At 33.3% G+C, this 15,326-nt stretch overlaps 1 protein-coding gene across 3 annotated transcripts in view; it reads left to right on the top strand.

Annotated features, from left to right (window-relative positions):
* The first annotated feature begins 1,159 nt into the window (after positions 1-1,159).
* The window catches only part of SWEETIE (HEAT repeat-containing protein), a 33,656-nt gene continuing 19,489 nt past the window's right edge, over positions 1,160-15,326 (top strand). The window contains exons 1-15 of one of the 3 annotated variants that reach the window (XR_016320672.1): positions 1,160-1,462; positions 1,551-1,758; positions 2,800-2,906; positions 5,022-5,258; positions 5,365-5,454; positions 5,567-5,654; positions 6,796-6,860; positions 7,371-7,475; positions 8,916-9,005; positions 9,087-9,167; positions 11,627-11,695; positions 13,090-13,215; positions 14,186-14,289; positions 14,959-15,091; positions 15,182-15,288. Coding sequence is in view for 1 of the 3 variants with exons in the window: in XM_012222565.4 (XP_012077955.1) it covers positions 1,298-1,462; positions 1,551-1,758; positions 2,800-2,906; positions 5,022-5,258; positions 5,365-5,454; positions 5,567-5,654; positions 6,796-6,860; positions 7,371-7,475; positions 8,916-9,005; positions 9,087-9,167; positions 11,627-11,695; positions 13,090-13,215; positions 14,186-14,289; positions 14,959-15,091; positions 15,182-15,288 (1,775 nt within the window). In the remaining 2 variants the exon portion in view is untranslated. The remainder of the gene's footprint in view (positions 1,463-1,550; positions 1,759-2,799; positions 2,907-5,021; positions 5,259-5,364; positions 5,455-5,566; positions 5,655-6,795; positions 6,861-7,370; positions 7,476-8,915; positions 9,006-9,086; positions 9,168-11,626; positions 11,696-13,089; positions 13,216-14,185; positions 14,290-14,958; positions 15,092-15,181; positions 15,289-15,326) is intronic. The other 2 variants (XR_016320671.1, XM_012222565.4) reach the window with 2 other exon arrangements.

Below are 15,326 nucleotides of genomic sequence, written 5' to 3'. Positions count from 1 at the left end.
AAAAATACAACATTCACGAGATCTCTTCTGGAAATAAGAAGAGAGAAAAAAAAAATTATATTATTATAGGAACAAAGTCAAATTTTACCCACATGTTAAAAAGATATTCCACAACATCCAATCCTTTTTTAACTAAACATTTTATAAAATATTACGTTGTCTATTAATAAAATTTAAATCTATCTAAACCAAAGAGTATAATAATGAATTAAATTTATTAAAACGACTCCACTATTGTCATGACCACTTATCATTTATTGAGACTAAATATATGACGTTTTTAGAATATGATTCAACAATGAGAGGTAAGGAAGATTTATCGCAATGACTAAACAACTCTATAACTTTAAATATAGTTAATAATCCAGCTTCATTAGAATCTAAGTTTTCCACTAATTAATAACACAAGTAACCAAGTCAATAGAGTTTTTCAATTTATTACCAAATTAAGGCTCAAATTTTGAGAATTGAAACTCGTCTCTTTCTTTTCTTTTAAACTCTTTCGATGATCGTGGATCGAATTCGGATTGGATTATTTTCAGTTTGTGAATATTTAAAAAAAATTGAGTAACAATATTATAAATTATGATATTTAAATTGCGATTGTTTATTAAATTACATATAATTTTAAATATTATTTTTATGTTATGTGTATTATAATACTAGTAAAGAATTTTATAGGAATAATTAAAATTAATCATTGAATTGTAGTCAGATTAATATATTAGAACCTCCATTTTAAGAGCCTAACTATGGGATTTTTAATACTTTCATCTAAAATAACTTTTTTTCATGGTCAAATTGATCGGAAAATTGATATTTAAATTATTATACTCTAAACTCCATAATTATGGTCATGTTAATATTTTGATTCGTCTATTTTAGACAGAAGTACTAAAAAGTGTTAACATGTTAATGAAACCATAAATTAAGAACCTTACAATTAATTTATCAATTTGAAAATAATTCAAAGACCAATTTATATTTTTTTCCTGATTTTATTTAATAGGAATTGAGTAGAAATTTCTAATATTGTTATATTAATTTGATTAAGATTTTGCAAATTAAAATAATTTATCGGCTCTTTTCCCAGCTTCTTAACTCGACCCAATTCACCACGTCATGAAACCGCGACACGACGCGTGTAATAGATCTGATTTCATTTCGTAAAAAAATCAGACAAATCAAGTGAAGCATCCCCCAGAACGTCCACCCTGCACTACACAGTTTAGCTTCCGCTTTCCAAAACCTCCATTGTTCTCTCGTTAGATTTTTAACTATTAACTTCAGTTCTTCAATGGTGAAAAACTTCGTGAGAGAGAACATTCCTCTCTCTCGTTTCGGCGTGTTAGTAGCACAACTAGAATCCATTGTCGCTTCTTCCTCACAAAAATCCCCCGACCCTCTCCTATGTTTCGATCTCCTCTCCGATCTCATTTCCGCCATTGATGAAGAGCCCAAGGTCTCTTTCTTTCTGGATCTCAATTGCTTCTGGACGTTTCGTTTTTAATTTGTTCCCATGGTTGATGTAAAATTTCTGTTGGTTTCAGGAGTCTATTTCCTTGTGGCAAAGAAAATGCGAGGATGCGTTGTATTCATTGCTCATTCTTGGTGCACGACGGCCTGTGCGTCATTTGGCGTCGTTAGCTATGGCGAGGATTATATCTAGAGGCGATGCTATTTCTATTTACTCCAGAGTGAGTACACTCCAAGGATTTCTTTCCGATGGGAAGAGAAGTGAATCGCAGAAAGTTGCTGGTTAGTGGAAAAGCTTCACTAGCTTCACTTTCTTGTTAGTTAGCTTCACATCTATCTAACTTTTTCCTTGTACATTTGCATATGGGCTTTTTCTAGGCGTTCACCGACTATCTCAATTCAACTACACTAATACCTGGACTCCTAAAATATGCTCTATATTTTCAGCAACGCCAAAAACTCTCAATGTTTCAATTGTTACTTGTGGCATTATTTTTAAAGATTAATTTAAGGCACGAGAATATTAGATTGCATCAATATCCCTTTTGAATACTTTCGATAGTCAACTGGATGTTCAAACAACCCTTTATTCAAAATAATTATCATGCACTAAAGGAAGTTAACTAGTGGCAGCACCTGCTATACTATTTCAATGGCTGAATCCTTTGCCTTTGTATTTTTGTCAAATTTACTGAGAATGAAATCAACAGCTGTGGTGGTATCAAAATGTAACCGTATGCACTAGACTCCTTCAAATGCTTCATGAGTATTTAATTTGTTAACAACTTATAATTATGTGATGATGGTGTTTTTTCCTTGACATGCTTTGGTCATTTGTATTTTCAAGGTAAAAAAAATTTGATGATAGAAGAATCCCAATATATGAACTATGAAATTATTTCCATGACTTTTACCTTCCAAACTTCATTTTAATGCGTTTTGTGCAAGGGACTAAGCATCCTAAGGTACAGTAGGACCATAGTACACATAAAAAGGGAAAAAGAAAATAGACAAACTGTTGTCATGTACAGTCTTTGATGTCAGAAGGACAAGGCAGATCACTTGATATGAGGAGATGCAACATTTATGTATAGAGATGGAACTAATATTCTCTCTACCTCTCTGTATGCTGAAGGTGTACTCTTCATCAATATTTTTATTCTAATGCTTTGATTCTTGTATGGCATATGAGAATGTGACTATAAAGTGCATGTTGTTGTTTTATTAGAGATCATTAATACAGTTCTTTGCTCCTAAACTTTATTTTTGTATTAAACTTTAAGCAAGTTTGTCTTCTATTTATCATGTCTTGAATAATTGTAGGTGCTACACAATGCTTGGGAGAATTATATCGGCATTTTGGAAGAAGAATTACATCGGGTTTGCTAGAGACAACTATCATTGCAACCAAACTTATGAAGTTCAATGAGGTAGTACAATCAATTGTGCAACGTCTCCTTATATTTTTATCCACAATCATGGAAACTCATGCACAAATATGAACAATCAACATTATTTTTATACAAAGGAGTGAGAATATATGACAAAAAGGATTATTAGAAGGAATTTCCTTTCAGTCAAGTTCAAATGGGGTCTACTTCTATCCTAATGTGGATAAACGACCCTTGGAGGCTGATGACATATTTTATTCAAAGTATTTAAGTACAGTCATTGGAGGTGCAACTGTACAAGGTGCAAGTGTAGGCTTGCGAGTAAGGCTGTAAATGAGTCTAGCTTTGATGAGCTCCAGCTTGGCTCCACAAGGATATACTCGAACTCGGAAATCTGATCTCGAGCTCGAGCTTGCCTATTTTGACTTAGGTTTTAATTGATTTTGACTTATTGAGTTAGGTCGTGAGATTGACTTAGTTCGATAAAGCTAGGTCGCGAGCCAGCTCGCGAGCTAATGACCCGAGCTTGAGCTCACCTCATTTACCAGATGAGCTCAATAGCTCGGCTCGATAAGCTTATCGAACGATCTCGAGCGAGCTTGTACTGAGTCGAGCTTCAAGCACTCACAAGCAGCTTGTCTCATTTACAGCCCCACTTGCGAGAAGTATCATAACATAAAAGTTGCGATTCAAAACTAAGATACAATATTTATAAGAATATCAACTATCAAGATAAGACAAGGTATCATTTATTTGACCAAATTGACCAAAGCTAACAATTGTCTAATGATGAATTGAAATTCGGAAGTTAACAATCTGGTTGTTGCATCAACTCCACCACGATGTGCACTGCTGTCATAGTTGCTGGTATAGTTTTTTTTGCCAAATTATTATCCATAAAGATTTAAAGTTGTAAATTTTACTTCTGCAATAAAGATTTATAGTCATAAATGTTCCTTCTGAACTCTCGTTTGATAGTCCTATATTAGATGCAACCTTAATTGAATGTAAGAAAGCTGTGGAGACTAACAACAAAAATGAATGTGGTCTGCAGTTTTCCATGGAAACTAAAAATAGGAAATAAAAAACAAAATGGTGATAAAAAAATAGAAAACTGCTTCGTGCAGCTGAACAGAGCCTTGATTTTCCTTTTGTCAATCGTCATCAACATAGATGGAACTTTCCCGTTAAGGGTATAGATGTACAGTAGCAGAGGTATGATATGCAAGTTACCTTCCATTTCTTAAATAGACAGCCAAATAGCAAAACAGAAGTTTAATTCATTTTTCCCCTTTACTTCTTATTTCTTTTAGCATTTTCTCTGTATTCTGTTTTGACTTAAAATGAGGGAACACACAGATAAGGTAATTGAGTTTAAGTGCTGTTTTCATATGGTTCATAAGTTATAACTGTGCTGATGAGGATGAATTGCCTAACTTGATATGGTTTATAACTGTGTTGATGAAACATTTAGGATGCATTTGTCTAACATTTAGGATGCATTTGTCTAACGTAGGGTTTGTTTAAGGAGATTCTGTTTTGGATCATTTGATTATTTGGTTTGTGCTAAACTAGTGGTGAGAATTTGCTATATTTTCGTCACTTAGGTTTCTTTGATGTGTATCTTGCGGTAAAGGAAAAAAATAGTTGCTTTCTGATTCATATCTCTATTTTTTGGGTTAATTTGAAAAGAACAAAATAAAAATGTTTTTTTTTTTTTTTGGGGGGGGGGGGGGGGGGGGATGAAAGGCCGCTGTCGACTCTTATTGACAACTGAATATCTAAATGCTGCTTTTGCTGCTGTTGATTTTGATGGTTCCTTCTTTTGTAAGTAAACTCTTTTCTTTTAACGTGGATTTCACCTCCATTTTTCTTTTGCCGTTCTGTTTTACCTATCCAAAAAGAGAAAAGGAAAAAATTGGATAGAGATATTGCTGAATACTTATCCAATATGTGGATGCAGGAGTATTAGCTTGTTGTCTTGGCTCTTTCTTTGATTTGACTTATTCTATTTCTTTTTTAATTTCAGGAATTTCTTAAACAATGTTTAATTGAGAACCTTGTGGCCTAGGAAACTATTGGCATGGTGTAGTTAGCATTTCTCTTTATTCCTTTCTGTAATTTAAAATTACTTTGTTGTTTAATATGTATTAGGACTTTGTGAGACAAGAAGCTTTGCTCATGCTTCAAAAAGCTTTGGAAGGCTGTGGTGGTACTGCTGCGTCCTCAGCATATACTGAAGCATTCCGTCTCATCACACGTTTTGCAATTGGGGATAAGTCATTTATTGTTAGAATAGCTGCTGCACGTTGTCTGAAGGCATTTGCCAACATTGGAGGGCCTGGTTTGGGAGTTGGGGAACTTGAGAATTCAGCATCTTATTGTGTCAGGGTAGGTGTTTGTTTTTGTGAATATTTCCTTTATCCTTTTTTTTTCTTGTTAGCTTTCAGAATTTGAGAAGATGTCATGAATACATACAAGTCCAATCATATTGTAGGCCCTTGAGGATCCTGTATCATCAGTCAGAGATGCATTTGCTGAAGCTTTGGGTTTGTTGCTAGCTCTAGGAATGAATCCAGAGGCACAGGTATATGATAAGTTTTATTTGTTTCCTTTTTGTCCATCCTCCCCCTTTTCTTGCATCTCCATTTCTTTTTCTAAACACTTTCTGCAGTCTCCCAATTTTCATCTTTTTTTAGGTTCAACCCAAGGGAAAAGGTCCTTTTCCTCCAGCAAAGAAACTGGAAGATGGTCTGCAGAGGCATTTTGCTTTGCCCTTCACAAAAGGTATTTTAGTAGCTTATTAGGTATACATTCAATGGCTTTTTACTTTCAAACTTTCATATGGGAATAGTTGTGCTTAAATCATAGCATTATTTTATTTTTCAATTTTTGTGTGGGTAATGCTTCGTGGCACTATGGTTTTTCAATAATGAGGACTGAGTAACTTGGATCAACTTATTTCCATAATCAAGAAAAATTTCCTGTTTTTGTCTATACTTGTGTGCTTATGTCCATGTTACTTTATTTGAAGCAAGAAAATAACCAAATTATAATCAAGTCTTGTCCTAATGATTCCTAAGATTTTTAAAATGCATGATATTTTGCTCGATCTTCTAAATTTAGCTACTGGAGTTGTCCATTAGTGATCTGTGAAGGGTTCATTTAAATGGCATTCTGGTTTATATTCCTATAAGCAATCATAGCAGAAGCAAAAATGCTCTTTTGGGGGGGGGGGGGGCATCCTTTTTCCCTTTTATCACCAAACATGCAAAGTGTCAAATGTATGCCTCCAAGGGGCATGGCCTTGAAGTGCTTGTGTGGAGGATAGGGAAGTGTCATGGTTGAAAATTAGGTCTTGGAGTACGGGTAAATCAGGAAGCTCAGCGTTGTCTAGATTAAAGAATGACCTCATCATGTGGTGAGATCCAAAGTTCCTTCATTAGATTGTGTAGTATCCTGGTTGCGTTGTTATATGCATTTTGACAAACATCTTTTCTTCAGAGAATTGGAATCTGGAGATCTTGCATTTGATGGTTCTGGATATGAAAGGATTGAGTGTGGCTAAAATAAAAAAAAATCAGTTTATTCATCAAATTTTCAATTGGAATTGCTAAAGCTTTGTATCCGTTTGTAATAGTGTTACCTTTCATCAATATGGATGGCAAAATATTTTATTTTCAGTAATTAAATGGACAAGTTGTTACAACTTGGACCCGTTTGACGTGAAATTAAAACTTTTGGGTTTGATTATAAAAAATAAAATGAAGGGCTCAAAAGCAAATTGGCCAAAGTACATGGACCTTTAGATGAATTTGACCATTCTTTTGTGATGGCTTGAGTTGATTATGAACATCTTATAGAACTCTACCAGATTTAGATAATCTTATTGGTTTTCTGCACTGCTGATGAACGATTAAAATTGCAGCAAGTGGAATTCGGTTGAAGGAACTAAGAATTGGAATAACCTTATCTTGGGTGTCCTTTCTACAGGTAAATGCTACTATACCTTGCACTCTCTGCACTCCTTTTTCTCTCCCTGTGTCCCTTTTATCTTCCCTGTTCTCTTTTCTTCTTCATTTTCAATCTTCTTTTGTTTGTGTTGCCTACATGGGGTTTTTCTATGTAACACTATCCAAAAAAGTAAAGAAAATGTAAAACATTTTGTACCTCAAAAATTTTCATTAATTGTGGTGGTTTTGGCTGAATTTTTAAATGGTGATGGAAATTACTTATATCAAATTGTTTGAATGTTTTATGAACATTTTGCAATCATCATTGATTGATTTATTGTTGTTGTCATCACCATTACTGCTATGATCATTACTATTTCATCATCATTGCTATTTCATTACCATTTGTTGCTACCAAATTATCTTTTACTCAATTCTTGGTTTTGCTAGGTATTGAAGAGCAACTTTGGTTAACTTGAACCTTCCTTCATTTTTTTTTTTTTTTGGTATTGTATTTTATTTTTATATGCTCATTGAATTATCCTTTCAGGCTATTCGTCTGAAGTATCTACATCCAGACAGTGAGCTGCAAAACTATGTTCCACAGGTTATGGAAATGCTTCATGTAGATGATTCTGTTGATGCACATGCACTGGTATGTCTGGCAAAAGTTTTTGTTTGTGTTCCATCTTATTCTTTGACGTTGTTAAGTTCTGAAAGAGGAACACTTCATTTCTTTGGCAAATTAGCTTTTTTAATTATGTGTATCTTTGTATCCACAACGGGTTTTAAATAATTGTATTGGTTGCAGTGTCTCAGTCTTAGGCCATACTGGACTAATGCTGTGAATTTCTAACAAAATAAGCAGAGTGATTCAAATTCATAATTTAACACCAAATATACCCACATTTGTATTCTTGACATCTAAAAAAAAAATATGATTATGAGGTCATAACTGATTAATAGCAGTGAATTTTTATAAATAAAAATAACAGCGCTTTAAAATTACTATATGTCACAGAAATTAATAAAGAATTAAATATTCATTTTTTTATTTCACAATTAGATTTTTACTTTTTACATAAATGGGTTTGTGGAACTTTTTAAAATATGAACAGTGAAGATCATTTAAAAATAGAAGAAGGCCTACCATTATATGGTTCTAAAAAGAGGCCCAAATTTAATATTAGAGTTTTTAAAAGGAGGGGTTAAAATTAAAAATGAAAAGACAGGAGTTCAGGAGGAAAGAAACATAGAACTCCTCTTATTTGTGTTCTCCTTGTCTTCAGATATGATAAAGAATTTGCTTATGCCTGTAATCAGATGTCCATATTGTTCCAGCACAGAAGATATTGACCTGGCAAATCACAGTCTTGCATCAGAAAATACTGTTGTATCTGGCCACAAACTTGTTAAAATTGCAATGGTTAATATTGAGATTTAAGAGTCATATTTTCTTGTTGAAATTGATATGGAAGTAAGGGAATATAAAGACTAATCTCCTAATCTAAACAAAGCAAAACAAACAAACAATAACAAAGGACGACACTGAAAACACAAAAATGCACTCTGCACTCAAGCTTTGTAACACTTAATGACATTCCTTTAATAGCCCGTCCAAAGTATGAGTGAAAAGGTATTCAGATAGCCATTTTGTCTCATAGCATATTACAGGACAACATTTGGTTTTTGAAAATATTGGTATTACTTTTAGCCAAATAGCCAATAGTTCATAGATTAGCATCTTTTCTTTCCCAAACTGTCTCCATTTAATACCAATGAGTTCCAAAAAATGCTTCCAAATTGACTCGAGTTTTCATGACTGATTGCTGGCATTGCAGTCAATGCCGAAGTGTATGGGCTTTTGGCGCATCTGAGAACGTAAGGAGAGGTTAGATCTTCAGAATATATAAATGAGAGCCTATCATATTTTATGGTGTTTTATAGTCTGTATGAAAATGTAATTAGCACAAATTTGGATATTTACAATTATGAATCTCCCTTAAGTTGGAAGCAAATTTCTCTTAAAATCTTCAGTTGGTGTTTCTCCACAAAATTAATATATTGACCGGTTAATCTCTTTTGCGTTTTGAAGGCATGCATTCTATATATATTGCGGGTTGGCATTACAGATCAGATGAGCGAACCTACTCAAAGAGGCTTTTTGGTTTTCCTGGGGAAGCAGGTCTGCTACGATTATTCTAATTTGGTCTGTTATGTCACGATTCAGCTATTATCTTAATACCATTCATATGGAAACCTGCAGCTTGAATCTACTGATGCCACTCCTTCCATGAAAATTGCTGCTTTACGCACTTTGTCATACACCTTAAAAACATTGGGTGAGGTGAGTCATGATTAGACTGTTCTTTCTTTGAAAAATGTTCTAAATTTTGCTAGATGACTCTAAGCTGTTTGCCATGATAAACATAATTTAGACTAATGAAAATTATTTTTCTTCAGTGAGAGCAATATTAGGGTGTAAACGCAGACAATGCATTTGATCTATAAAAAATTTGCCTCAAGAATTAAGCTTTATCTTGTATTCCGGCGAGACCATTTGTGGAAAAATACGATATAAAGTTCAGAAATGCCATCCATGCAAAAATTAGTATGGCTTTCTAGAAGATGTATTATTTTTTTAGGGACTTTGTAACCTCTGCTGTATACTAGTACATGGAAACACAGCAAAAATTGATCATATTCATGCTATCTTTTGCCATGGCACACTTATATCAGTCCTAGAGATAGAAGGTCATTAAGTTCTTTGATCCTTCTTGATCTCTATTATAATTCTTATCTGAAAAAGAAAAAATAAAGGAAAAATGAAAAAATTCTATAGAACTATGGTTAAGACAGCTATAATTTTATATATAATGAAATTTCATCACTGTCAAACTAGAGTGTTCATTAAGTAATTTTAATTGAAAGGAGGAGGTTAAGGTGGGTGTATATAATGCTCTGAGGAAAAGGCCAAATAAGAGATGATTCATTTGTCAGAAGGTGGAGATGAAACTTTTTAAAGACGAGGTAGGGTTTCCTATGATTGTTCATCCATGTTTAACATTTACATATAGATGCACAACTCATGTTGTAGAGCTGGAGAAAACAGGAAAGCTAGAGAAAAACAGCATGCTGAAGTGGTCCATTTGGTTGATCATTTGCTTACTGAAAATTTTGATCTAAATAGAATTAAAACTTTCAGGAAGAATCCATTTAGTGGATCATTAGTCAAGGACTGATGCTTAGTTGAGTTGAGTTAAATATATGAAATTGAGCATTCTATTTTAGGGGAATCGATTTGGAACCCTAGTGGCTACTTTCTTTTTCTTTTCTCTTGGATAGCTTTCATTTTCCATGTTTTTATTTCTATTTAACTTAAAATTGAGTTAAATATATGTTCTTCTGCAAATTCTGGTTGTTTTGTTCTAGAGTATTTTATCTCTATTTTCTTTCCCATGTTTTTTCTTATCCTTTTACTTGTCTTGATGACTTGAAGCCCACTGGATCGCTAAGATCTCAGGATATCACTTGCAAGTTTTATTTTTATTTTTACTGTTGTGCTTGATGATTAGCTGTTGTGCCATTGTGATACTTTCATTTTAGGAAAAAAAAGTTTTGATTGGATTAAGGAGGAGGAAGGAAGAAAGCGAGTTGGTATACTAATTCCTTATAAAATCAGTCCTTCCTGTGGTTTATTGTCAACTTTCATTTTTGAACTTTATAATCAACCATATTAGTCTAGGCGTGGACCAACATGTGCTAATTTTTCCTGAAGGTTTTTGGATATGTCAAGGTGGAGGATTAATGTGATTAAGAGCATTTTCACATTTGTAGTTAAGATATGTTTTGGAGCTGCTTTTTAGTTAGTTGTAAGGGTTGGAATAGCCGTGAACTTTTTTAAGGTAATACCAAGTTGATAGTTTTGCGACCTGGTAGTGTCTTAAGATTGTGAAAATATTGGACATTTGGTTGGGGGCCTTTCTCTCTTTAAGCCCTACATTCTGATTCAAGGATCTTTATCTAGCATTCCTCTGTAGTTTCTTTATTTAGAATCGCAGTTGAAGTAGAGGAAAAGAATGTAGAGAGAGATTAACTTTTTTCTGGAGTAAATGCTTTTAAGTGGGATCAATTTCTGAATTGGGAGTACATTGTAGGCTTTAAATTCAAGGGTTTAAATCTTCAGGATTTGGTGACCAAGAATATTGATCTGGCGATTTCCTTTGGTATAAGTTTGTTCAAAATAAGTATGCCTTGCAATAGAATAGTGGTACGCCTTGGCAAATAGCATCAGGATAGACCATTGCTTTCTTGGTCTGTGTTTTCATTTTTGATGTCTCTTTGTTGCTCCCTTCTTGTCTGGCCCAGTTTAACTGGTTCTTATCCTCGCATGTTGTACCTTTTCCTTTTCCTTTGCTCAATACCGTTTTTTTTTTTGTATTGATTTTTATAAACCTTTTTCAATCCTATTTTATAAATCACTTTCAAACTGTTATGAACAGATTTACGTCGATATAGTTTTTGAGATGCTTTAACTTTCTTTGTATACTGTTTTGAGTTTATCATCATGGGACTGGATTGAAATGCATATTCTGTATGTTTCCTGATTACGTGTAGAGGTTCCTTATTATTAGTAGTTATTTGAACTTCCTTCTGCAATTTAATTTGAGAATTTGTTGTGAGATTGGCTTTACTCTTGTCTTGCTGGATACATTTTTATAGGTTCTTTGTGTGTGACTAGTGCTTTGTGAAATCATAGAATTATGATTTGTTTTACTAGGATGTGTTTGACCTGTCGATTGACAGGTTCCATCAGAATTCAAGGAAGTCATTGATGACACAGTTGTTGCTGCGGTATCTCATTCTTCACAACTTGTAAGTACTTGAGCTAGTTGTACTAGACCATTTGATTCTTAAACATCTTTGCTAATGTTAATAGATCTGCCAGTTATTTTCTATGAACTCTTTAAAAATTTGAATCTAGAAGAGCATCATTTTGTTTTAGGAAGGTGTGAAATATATGGAAAGTACTTGTATATTCTGACTCTAGTTAGATCATAATTGCCATCAATCACTTTGTAAATGATTTTCTCTTTTTTGGTTGTTAGTGGCAATTTGAAATTGAAGATTCAGAATACTGTTGAAAACTTATGGATTTGGATAGTGTTATTAGTAAGTGCTGGCTTGTAGCATTTCTTTAAGCAAGTGACTAAATGCTTTATGTGAAAGGTAGTGAGGTCCGTATGGAATTTTACATTCGTTATAGGTAATCCCATCAGTTGAAAATAACTAGTTGGACTATCGCATTCTTTGCATGTGGTTTCCAACTTCAAAAAATTGTAGAAGTATGTGGGTTATCCCACATTGAATATATATGGGATGAATAAATGACCATTTTGTGTTAAAGATAAGTACAACTCATTGTAAGCCCAATTATTAAATGAAGTGTTAATTGTTAATGAATTTGATTTATTGCTCGTAGGGCACATATTTAACATGGTACCAAAGCATGGGATCCAAACCCGTATTGCATAAGGGAAGTTTCTGAGTGGGTCATACTCTGATGGACCCTTGCTGGGCCATCTTATCACTTGAGAGAAGAGTGTAGAAGTATGTGGGTTAATCCCATATTGAATAAATATAAGATGAGTAAATGACATATAATGAGGAAGATGAATCAATCCACATGACTTAGGCTATTTTGTGTTAAAGGTAAACCAAACTCATTATGAGCCCAATTATTAAATGAAAGTGTTAATTGCTAATGAATTTGATTAATTGCTCCTAGGGCCCAGATTTAACGAAAATCATATGAAATTTACCTAAATATTTTAAATAAGTTATAGAGACAACAAATGGAGACTTATTTGTGAAAGCAAAGACAGCAAATATTATGATTTCATAGATTTTGACATTTAATTAGCATTTTCGTTAGTCTATGATATGAAACTTAACAATAAATATACATATTTTGATAAAGGGAACAATACACCTAAAATAGTTGATCATGCTAATTATGATCAAAATTTTCTGTAATTAAACAAAATTTACTCAGGTAATTAATTTTTTATGTAACCCTGTAGATAATTTAAGAAAAATTGAAAAAATTAAATTGCTATAATGGCAAAATTGTAATTTTAATGATAGAATTTATCTCAATATATATATATATATATATGGATGGATTTGATTGTGTTCATAATGCAGCATAGTATAAGTCTTCTGTTATTTCTGTAATTGTTGAATATTAATTGGAACTTTATGGCTAGGTGCGCATTGAGGCTGCCTTAACATTGCGTGTGTTGGCTGAGGTTGATCCTACTTGTGTTGGTGGCTTGATTTCCTATGGAGTAACTACTCTAAGTGCTTTGAGAGAGAATGTTTCTTATGGGAAGGTATAGTTAATATCGCATTTGTGAAACTTTCTAATTTTGCCTCCTTTTATTTCGTAAAGATCCTCGGTTAAAAATATGACTGTTTTAACTAACTTGGCATCTATTTGGTATTCTGAGTAAAAGGTGAGGTGAACCCCCCATCCTTTTTCTCGTCTCTCTATTCCTCTTCAAATCAGTTGATCGAGATACCCTAAATTCTTGAGTTTAGCAAGATAAAAGTTCGATTCTTGATCCAGGTCCTTTGTAGGGATTGAATTCCCGTTAGGTTCCAATGATGGTTTTCAAATTACTTGCACTCTCAAAATTGTTTTTCATAGATATGCTTCTTGTTGAAGGCACAACAACTTTCACAATACGCTAATGTATCTAGGTTTGTTAGAATTGTAATATAACTGTACTGGCATGTTTCCATATAATTCTAATTTAAGAACCAATTTGTCATATGCTGGCAAGGATAAATTGTTGATGATCAACATGTACTCCATAGCAGCATAATTTCAAGTTCCTCTTATGAAAAACATTGGTAATATATTTTAAGCCTGTTCTAGGTTGTTTTCTAGTTGAGTTCCTTAACTTGTCAAAATAGGAGGAGAACAATCTTGAAACAATAAGAACTTCTTTCACCTTTTTGAAAATTGCGACATTTATTGTGGTCAATGTTTGCTTATGTATTTATAGATTTTAAAACCTTTGCATACTGCAATAGATATTTATCATATTTTTTCCTTTTTACTAATATATATATCTGTCACATCATTTTGTCCTTTTCACTATATTATATCCTTGCTAATAATAATGTTAATCCAATATTTGCCTCATCATATTTTTAAATGTTTATTGTTGAAATAGCTAATTGCCGTTATATATATATGTATTATGTGCTTATTATTGAAATTGTAAGTGCTATTTTTTCCCCTTTGCAATTTCCTTTTATTTATAAATCCTTTTGATCAGATCTTATTGTCTATAGGGAAGCAATTTGCAAATTGAACTTGATGCTTTGCATGGACAAGCTACAGTGTTGGCAGCCTTGGTGTCTGTTTCACCCAAATTACCTCTTGGTTATCCAGCTAGGTAATGGTCCTATTTTATTTATTATTTGCAGAAGGCATTGTTTGGGTTTACTTACGAACTCATAGTATGATTAACTTGTGTCCCAGTTTAGAGTGGGGATGGAGTGATTAGGCTTCACCAAATTACCCGAATTCTTCTTCTTTTTGGTATTTGGCTGTTTATGGTGATTAGATATGATTTAGGGATCTCAGAGGACCCTATCAAGTTTGGTATGATATATACATACATTCATTTTGAAAATGAAACATTTTCGCCGTTGATTTTTGTAAAAAATTTGAACTTCACCTTATTTTGTGGACCAAAACAATGTCTTTTTGTAAAGCTAGAGCAATGTTTTTATCCATCTTTTAAAGGAACAAATTGTTGATTTTTAGATCCTCAAGGTAATTATTTGATTTCTAAAAAAGAGTCAAAGTGTGTCATTAGGTCAAGCATTGTGAACCTTAAAAATGTTTGGGTCCTCACAAATGTTTGGGTCAAAACAGTGTCAGTTAATACTATAAAGCAGTATTTTATTGGAAACTATTTTGGCCCATTGGCTGTTGAGCTCAGATATGTGTGGCTATGGTGTTTTTGACTTATATTTTCTTGCTAATGTGCTATCATTGTTGTAGCTTTCTAATATTTTACCTGTGTTACAAGCCATTATAATGATCATATTGTACTCAGATTGCCCAGATCAGTGCTTGAAGTTTCAAAGAAAATGCTAACAGAATCTAGTCGGAACCCTATGGCTGCAACAGTTGAGAAAGAAGCTGGATGGCTTCTTCTGTCCTCTCTATTATCTTCTATGCCAAAGGAGGTATATATCAAACAATCATTTATGTATTAATCAGTTGCTGTGCGCAGTGCGTATGTGTGTCTGCTTTGATTCTATTCTTGAAACTTGTAGGAGCTAGAAGATCAGGTCTTTGATATACTTTCGTTATGGGCCCCTCTCTTTGGTGGAAATCCAGAACAGGAAATCAAGCAAATTGGAGATTTGGTCCCAAGGATTTGGTAAGCCAATTTATAGAAGGATATTTGGTCTTTGTAAT

This window comes from Jatropha curcas, chromosome 4, assembly GCF_041381405.1.
Source record: "Jatropha curcas cultivar XTBG-Jc1 chromosome 4, XTBG_Jcur_1.0, whole genome shotgun sequence".
Taxonomy (NCBI): Eukaryota; Viridiplantae; Streptophyta; class Magnoliopsida; order Malpighiales; family Euphorbiaceae; genus Jatropha; species Jatropha curcas.
The sequence above is the reverse complement of the archived record's forward strand: the minus strand, read 5'-3'. Positions and strand labels throughout refer to the sequence as shown.